We start from the raw sequence: 9,284 nt of genomic DNA, 5'->3' as shown, positions 1-9,284 counted from the left end.
AATGACCGAGAAAATGATTTATCAATTTTAGTAAAATTCGAAATTCAAATTGACTGTGCGCATGCGCAGAATGACAAGTTCGGTACTGACAAGTGTTACGATAAATGGTACAAAGCTTATACAATACGATGTTATTTCGTATTTAAATTTATCGATAAAACCGACAAATGACTGAAAAAATGATTTTTCAATTCTAGCAAACTTTAAAATCGAAGACTGCGCGTCCGTTCGAATATTGACAAGTTTAATTTCGACGCATGTTACGACAAATAGTACGTATTTTAGATATATGTAAAAATTTTAGAAATATGTATAAGTGTTTAGTTTAGATGCGACATTAGTCAATTCTTATGGGAAAAACGATAGTCACAGATAATCGGATTTTCACTTTTAAAACTGCGATATCTCGAAAAGTTATGATCAGAAACAATAAATTCATATGCCTCTAGATTCGTTACACAATTCTGCACTAGAATATGTAAAAAAAATTTAGATATATGTGTGTAAGTGTTTTATTTAGATGCGACATTAATCAGATTTTATAAGAAGAGCGATAGTCACGGATAATTGGATTTTCACTTTTAAAACTGCGATATCTAAAAAAAGTCATCATCAGAAACGAAAAATTTATATGCCATTAGATTCGTGAAACAACTCTGCACTAGAATATATGAAAAAATTCAGATATATGTATAAGTGTATAGTTTAGATGCAACATTAATCAGATTTTATGAAAAAAACAATAGCCAGAGATAATCAAATTTTTACTGCGATTTTTCGAATTAAAACTACGATATCTCGAACAGTTATCGTCAGAAACAAAAAATTCACATGCCATTAGATTCGTCACACAATTCTGCACTATAATATGTGAAAAATTTTAGGCAAATGTATGTGTTTAGTTTAGACGCAACATTAATCAGATCTTATGGGAAAAACGATAGTCACGGATAATCGAATTTTCACTTTTGAAACTGCGATATCTCGAAAAGTTATGGTGAAAAACAAAAAATTATTATGCCATTAGATTCCTGACACTATTCTGCACTAGAATATGGGAAAAAATTTAGATATATTCATAAGTTTTTAGCTTAGACGCGACATTATTCAAATTTTATGGGAAAAACGATAGTCACAGATAATCGAATTCTCAATTTTAAAACTGCGATATATCGAAAAGTTTTCGTCAGAAACGAAAAATTCATATGCCATTAGATTCCTGACACTACTTCGCACTAGAATATGTACAAAAATTTTAGATATATCCATAAGTGTTTAGTTTAAACGCGACATTAGTCAGATTTTATGGGAAAAACGATAGTCACGGATAATCGGATTTTTACTTTTGAAATTGCGATATCTCGAAAAGTTATAATCAAAAACAAAAAAATATTATGCCATTAGATTCCTGACACTATTCTGCACTAGAATATGGGGAAAAATTTTAGATATATGTATAAGTGTTTAGTTTAGACGCGACATTAATCAGATCTTATGGGAACAGCGATAGACACGTATAATCGAATTTTCATCTTTAAAACTGCGATATCTCGAAAAGTTACGGTGAGAAACAAAAAATTCATATGCCATTAGATTTGTTACACAATTCTGCACTAGAATATGTGAAACAATTATAGAAATATATGTAAATGTTTAGGTTAGACGTCACATTAGTCAGATGTAATGGGAAAAACGACAGTCACAGATAATCGGATTTTCACCTATAATACTGCGATATCTTGAGAAGTTATGGTCAGAAAATAAATATTCATATGCCATTAGATTCTTTACACAATTCTGCACTAGAATATGTAAAAAAATTTAGATATATATGTAAATGTTTAGTTTAGACGCGACATTAATCAGATTTTATGGGAAAAACGATAGTCACGGATAATCGGATTTTTTCTTTTGAAACTGCGATATCTCGAAAAGTTATGGTCAGAAACAAAAAATTATTATGCCATTAGATTCCTGACACTACTTCTCACTAAAATATGTAAAAAAATTTGGATATATTCATAAGTTTTTAGCTTAGACGCGACATTATTCAAATTTTATGGGAAAAACGATAGTCACGGATAATCGAATTTTCAGTTTTAAAACTGCGATATCTCTAAAAGTTATGGTCAAAAACAAAAAATTGTTATGCCATTAGATTCGTAACACTATTCTGCACTAGAATATGTTAAAAAGATTAAATATATGTATAAGTGTTTAGTTTAGACGCGACATTAATCAGATCTTATGGGAAAAACGACAGTCAGAAATAATCGGGTTTTCATTTTTAAAACTGCGATATTTCGAAAAGTTATATACAGAAACAAAAAATTCACATGCCATTAGATTCGTTACACTATTCTGCACTAGAATATGTATAAAAATTTCAGATTTATGTATAAGTGTTTAGTTTAGACGCGACATCAGTTAGATTATATGGGAAAAACGACAGTAACGGATAATCGAATTTTCACTATTAAAACTGCGATATCTCGAAAAGTTATTGTCAGAAACAAAAAATGCATATGCCATTAGATTCGTTACACAATTTTGCACTAGAATTTGTGAAAATTCGTATATTGCACCTAAGGTGTAATATACAAATACTGGCTACAGGTAAAGCAAATATTGTTAAAATATGTTGTAATTTTCAATTTACTTATTTGAATTTTTTGCATAAAGTATAAGAATACCATATTCGAAAGCCAGTAGTCAAATGGTTATCCTCGACTTTGTTTGTTTTTTAAGTGGTATATGGAATAATAAACTGTCCATTCTGTACGACATCTGTACACTAGTGGTTTGTGCTTTATGGTAGGTTATTAAAAAATGTTTTAAAAAAACATTTTATCTACGGGTTGTTTTACTCGCGTATTTTTGTACATTTTTCTCATGTTTTATTTTTTATGTCTAGTTGGCTGAAGAGGGGCCAATGCCCGAAACGCGAAATGAAAAAAGCGTCCCAACTGAATAAATAGTTAATAATTTGCCAAGTGTTGATATATGTCACCTTAGTGTGTCTGCAAAGAAACAGCTTAATAACAACAACAAGGTTTCATCAGAATCAAACGAAATTGTTAATATAGAAACGGCAGTTATCGACCAGAAGAAAAGGAAAACATGTGTACAGTTCAATATCAAGAAAAGATACAAGGTGAGATAGACAAACTTCTAATAGATTTAAATTACCTAAAAGTACACCTTAAGGAGCATAGACAATTAAAAACACTGTCTCTCCCACAGTCTATAATAGAAAATATCCCAACACGTGATAGAAATTACATAAATCAAAAAATATTAACATCTGCTATAAAATTTAAATATATAAAAATTAGAAGACTAAAACGTGATCTACAAAAATACAACAAAAGGAAAAAGAACGTTAATTTCGAAGATAAAGGAGATAAAACAAAAAACCCACAAGGAAACAATGTCGATAAATATAAACTGAACAAACATAAAAAACTGGTAAAAAAATTTAACTACCCTTCTATAGAAGAGATATCGGAATGGAAAAGATCTTTAGTGTTGAATAAAACACAAATTGATATACCTAATGATATCCTAGAGACAATGCAAAAAGGTTTGGACTTTAATGGACCAAACGATTGGGAAGTAATAGACATAGTGCCAAATTTAGATCGTATATGCAATGAGCTAACAGAGGTGGATTGTAGAATTCTAAAAATTAACTTAAGTAATATAATTAAAAGTTATACTAAGAAAGAAAAAGGAAAAATGAAGATCAAGGATAAAAATTATTATAAATATAAAAATGATATAGAAAAATTGTATACCTTTCTAAAGGAGAATAAGTTAAATATTATAAGAGCAGATAAATCGAAACAAGTTATTGTTGTGACTCTAGATTGGATAATGTTAAAAAAACTTGAAATAGTAAAAAGTAATAAATTTAGAGAACTACCGATTAACCCTAAAGATGTAATATATGACGAATTAAAAAATAGAATTACAAAGTTACAAAAACTTAAAAAAATTACCAAAAATGAAAAGGATTTTATTCTGTATGAGGATAACGACAGAACACCAAGATTAAATATACAGCTTAAAACCCATAAGAAAGATGAAAATGTGAGACCAATAGTGGACTTTAAATTCGCTGTATTATATAACTTAGAAAAATTCTTGAAACAAAAGCTCAAAGTTTACAAAAACTCGAAATATTCTATCAAAAACACAGATGACTTTCTTGACGATCTTAAAAGTGTTAAAATAGAAAATACATATAAAATAGCCAGTCTAGATGTGATAGATATGTACCCATCAATAAAATGGGAACTGATAGAGAATCAACTTAAGAAAATAGATGTAGAACCTGATATTATAGAACTGTTAGAATTTGCATATAAAAGTAATTATTTTGAATTGGAAGGAAAATATTATACACAAGAGAATGGTATTAGTATGGGGTCAGTCATTGGACCAAAACTCGCAGAAATTATAATGACCGAAATAGACGAAAGAATTAGAAATATACACGGTATAAAATATTATAAAAGATATGTCGATGATGTTTTAATTATATACAACAATACAGAAATTAATATTAAGGAAATAGAAGAAATAATAAATAACATAGACACAAAAATACAATTTACAATAGAAAAAGAAAATGATGTTCATAACAGTATACGATACCTTGATGTTGTAATTACAAGGAAAGAAAACAAGCTAGAAGTTGAACCTTATAAAAAACCGTGTTCAATTGAAACTACAATAAGATACAACTCTAATATACCTATGTATATTAAAAAGAATGGTTTTCATATGGAGTATACGAAAATACAAAATAGAACCAGTAACGAAATTACTAATAATAAACATATAAATACTTTAAAGAAAAAATTCAATATAAATGGATATCCAATGAGATTAATTAATAAATGGCAAAATACAGATAACACTACCGGAATAAATGATACAAAAACCAGGATAATCGATGGAAAAACAAAACATAAATATGTAGGTTTCCCATATATAAAAAATATGTATGAGCAGACAGATACAGAAATGAAGAAAAATATGAAACTTGCTCCCAAGTATGAAAATCTATTCTCTAGATTAAAGGCCAAACAGTGTATTAAAAAAACAAAAAATAGATAAAGAAGAGACGAAAAATATAGTATATGAAATACCATGTACCTGTAAAAACACCAGCATTTATATAGGAGAAACAAAACGAAAACTTAAACTGAGAGTAAAAAAACATATGTCTGATTTAAAGTACCACCGATTAAACTCTGTATTCCATGATCATTGTGTACTAAACGACTGCAATATAGATAAAGCTAATACACAGATTCTACACAGAGAAGAAAACATACAACAGAAAATTCAAAGATAGCGTCGAGATTATCAAAAACAAAAATAATAACTGTATAAATAAAAATTTAAGCATTAAAATTAGTGAGAACTGGATAAAAATATTGTAACTATGTTGATGCTGATTGGTTGTAATTACGAAGAAAATTACCTAAGTTTAACGTTTATGAATATATAAATATAGGTAAAGTAATAAGTTAAGTTAAGATTAATATAATTATTCATGTTTATATACCACCTTCTATTATTACTTCTATGAAATTGGTTCAAAAATCAGCTCAATTAAATATGCAAATTAGTTTGCCAAATAGCGTCGTTGCGGAAATTGTACACAGGAGTGGTTTAACGAAAAGCTACAACTAAAAACGTATGTCTTTATGAATTGTAAGTGATACAAATAATAATTACTAGTTTGTGCAATTTAATGTAATGGCTTTAAATATGTTCTATGTAAATTGGCAGTTTAGATAATATTGCTAAGATGACTCCGTGAAATATGTTCGGAAAGAAAGGGCGACAACTGCTATTGAATGAATTACGGTGTAATATGCGAATATTAGCCACAGGTAAAAACAAATATTGTTAAGATATGTTGTAATTTTCAATCTATTTATTTGAATTTTGTGTAAATTATAAGAAAGCCATATTTGAAAGCCCCGTAGTCAAGTTGTTATCTACGACCCTGTTTGTTCTGCAGTTGATATACGAATTGCGATGTGTATATGAACTGTAAGTAATACAAATATTAAGTAGTGGTTTGTACAATCTAATGTCATAGCTTTAAATAGGTTCTATGTGAATTGACAACCCAAATAATATCGCTAAGATGAATGAGTGAAACTTGTTCGGAAAAAGTGTGTCAACAGTTATTGTATGAATTTAGGTGCAATATACGAATACTGGCTACAGGTAAAGCAAATATTGTTAAAATATGTTGTAATTTTCAATTTACTTATTTGAATTTTTTGCATAAAGTATAAGAATACCATATTCGAAAGCCAGTAGTCAAATGGTTATCCTCGACCTTGTTTGTTTTTTAAGTGGTATATGGAATAATAAACTGTCCATTCTGTACGACATCTGTACACTAGTGGTTTGTGCTTTATGGTAGGTTATTAAAAAATGTTTTAAAAAAACATTTTATCTACGAGTTGTTTTACTCGCGTATTTTTGTACATTTTTCTCATGTTTTATTTTTTATGTCTAGTTGGCTGAAGAGGGGCCAATGCCCGAAACGCGAAATGAAAAAAGCGTCCCAACTGAATAAATAGTTAATAATTTGCCAAGTGTTGATATATGTCACCTTAGTGTGTCTGCAAAGAAATAATGATTTTTTGTTTGATGTTAGTCTAATCTTGATATTCTGGTATAAACTTGATATAATCTCTATCTTTTAGTTTAGTAACTAAACACACTCAAGAAAACCTTTATATATGCAGCCGTATTTATTACGGCTGCATATTTAAAGGTTTTCTTGAGTGTGTTTAGTTAGTAAGAAATTGCAGTCTAGGATGAGTTTTAGTTTAGACTTGGTTATTTAATAATTTTTTGGTTTAATGTTAGTCTAATTTTGATATTCGGTTAATGTCCAGGGTCGTAGACCATCATGGCGGCTCTTCCTGTTTTAGCCTCGAAACCGGACCTCTTTGGAGACGACGCGAGCGCCTGCGCGACGTGTGACGTGACGACGCAAGCGCCTGCGCGTCACGCCAGAGTCGGCGAATGAGTGCGGACAAAGGTGAGTAAAAAANTTCGCTACGTTATAGGAATTGTCGTTATAGGAACGTACGTTATAGGGGGGTCGACTGTACTCCAACACGTGATAGAAATTATATAAATCAAAAAATATTAACATTTGCTATAAAATTTAAATATATAAAAATCAGAAGACTAAAACGTGATCTACAAAAATACAACAAAAGGAAAAAGAACGTTAATTTCGAAGATAAAGGAGATAAAACAAAAAACCCACAAGGAAACAATGTCGATAAATATAAACTGAACAAACATAAAAAACTGGTAAAAAAAATTTAACTATCCTTCTATAGAAGAGATATCGGAATGGAAAAGATTTTTAGTGTTGAATAAAACACAAATTGATATACCTAATGATGTCCTAGAGACAATGCAAAAAGGTTTGGACTTTAATGGACCAAACGATTGGGAAGTAATAGACATAGTGCCAAATTTAGATCGTATGTGCAATGAGCTAACAGAAGTGGATTGTAGAATTCTAAAAATTAACTTAAGTAATATAATTAAAAGTTATGCTAAGAAAGAAAAAGGAAAAATGAAGATAAAGGATAAAAATTATTATAAATATAAAAATGATATAGAAAAATTGTATACCTTTCTAAAGGAGAATAAGATAAATATTATAAGAGCAGATAAATCGAAACAAGTTATTGTTGTGACCCTAGATTGGATAAAGTTAAAAAAACTTGAAATAGTAAAAGGTAATAAGTTTAGAGAACTACCGATTAACCCTGAAGATATAATATATGAAGAATTAAAAAATAGAATTACAAAATTACAAAAACTTAAAAAAATTACCAAAAATGAAAAAGATTTTATTCTGTATGAGGATAACGACAGAACACCAAGATTAAATATACAACTTAAAACCCATAAGAAAGATGAAAATGTAAGACTAATAGTAGACTTTAAATTTGCTGTATTATATAACTTAGAATGATTCTTGAAACAAAAGCTCAAAGTTTACAAAAACTCGAAATATTCTATCAAAAACACAGATGACCTTCTTGATGATCTCAAAAGTGTTAAAATAGAAAACACATATAAAATAGCCAGTCTAGATGTGACAGATATGTACCCATCAATAAAATGGGAACTGATAGAGAATCAACTTAAGAAAATAGATGTAGAACCTGATATTATAGAACTGTTAGAATTTGCATATAAGAGTAATTATTTTGAATTAGAAGGAAAATATTATACACAAGAGAATGGTATTAGTATGGGGCCAGTCATTGGACCAAAACTCGCAGAAATTATAATGACCTAAATAGACGAAAGAATTAGAAATATACACGGTATAAAATATTATAAAAGATATGTCGATGATGTTTTAATTATATACAACAATACAGAAATTAATATNATAGAATAGGTTAAGTTAGAACGTGCGTCCCCACTGTTTGCTTTTGTTTGCTGGAATCAGCGCCGGCGATGCCGCGGCGCAGCAGCCGTCGCCGTTCGCTCGCGTCGTCACGTGACACGTCGTCTCCAAAGCGGTCCGGTTTCGAGGCTAAAACAGGAAAAGCCGCCATGATGGTCTACGACCTTGGACATTAACCTGATATTCTAGTATAAACTTGATATAATTTCTATATTTTAGTTTAAACGTAGTTAATTTATAATCGTTTGGTTTAATGTTCATCTAATCTTGATATTTTGGTTTAAACTTGATATAATTTATATTTTTTGGTTTAACCTTAGTTAATTTATAATCTTTTGGTTCAATGTTAGTCTAATCTTGATATTCTGGTTTTAATAATTATTATCTTTTAGTTTAAACTTGGTTAATTTATAATCGTTTGAATTAATATCGGTCTAATCTTGATATTCTGGTTAAAGCTTAATATAATATTTATCTTTAAGTGTAAACTTGGTAAAATTAGTCAGACGTTTTTGCACTAGAATATGTTGAAAAAATTTTAGGTATATATATAAGCGTTTAATCTGAATACGACAGTAATGAGATCTTATGGAAATACCGATTGTTACGTATAATCGAATTTTAAACCTTAAGATTGCCATAACTCGAAAAGTTACAGTCAGAAACGAAAAATTCGAACGCCATTAGATTTTGCACTAGAATACGTATAAAAATTTTAGGTATATATATAAGCGTTTAATCTAAATACGACAGTAATCAGATCTTATGGGAAAAACGATAGTCACGGATAATCGAGTCTTTA

At 29.3% G+C, this 9,284-nt stretch overlaps 1 protein-coding gene across 1 annotated transcript; it reads left to right on the top strand.

Annotated features, from left to right (window-relative positions):
• Positions 1–3,214: 3,214 nt before the first annotated feature.
• On the top strand, positions 3,215–8,368 carry LOC111636938. Its single transcript, XM_023382325.1, has 3 exons — positions 3,215–4,819; positions 7,392–7,538; positions 8,097–8,368. Exons 1-3 carry the CDS (start codon positions 3,574–3,576, stop codon positions 8,366–8,368), a joined length of 1,665 nt encoding a protein of 554 aa, XP_023238093.1. The 5' UTR covers positions 3,215–3,573.
• Positions 8,369–9,284: the final 916 nt, after the last annotated feature.

The sequence above is a fragment of the Centruroides sculpturatus genome, unplaced genomic scaffold (assembly GCF_000671375.1).
Source record: "Centruroides sculpturatus isolate CEXI.00-Female unplaced genomic scaffold, Cexi_2.0 scaffold128, whole genome shotgun sequence".
Lineage (NCBI taxonomy): Eukaryota > Metazoa > Arthropoda > Arachnida > Scorpiones > Buthidae > Centruroides > Centruroides sculpturatus.
Note: the sequence above shows the minus strand (reverse complement) of the source record. Positions and strands in the feature narration are given on the sequence as shown.

What these genes read in the sequence shown, in the direction of transcription:
- LOC111636938 (XM_023382325.1), top strand. Translation starts at nt 3,574, where the DNA reads ATGCAAAAAGGTTTGGACTTTAATGGACCAAACGATTGGGAAGTAATA. An exon ending in GAAAATACAAAATAGAACCA is followed by an intron (nt 4,820 to 7,391) that starts GTAACGAAATTA and finishes ATCCTTCTATAG; the next exon opens with AAGAGATATCGGAATGGAAA. An exon ending in CATAGTGCCAAATTTAGATC is followed by an intron (nt 7,539 to 8,096) that starts GTATGTGCAATG and finishes TCAAAAACACAG; the next exon opens with ATGACCTTCTTGATGATCTC.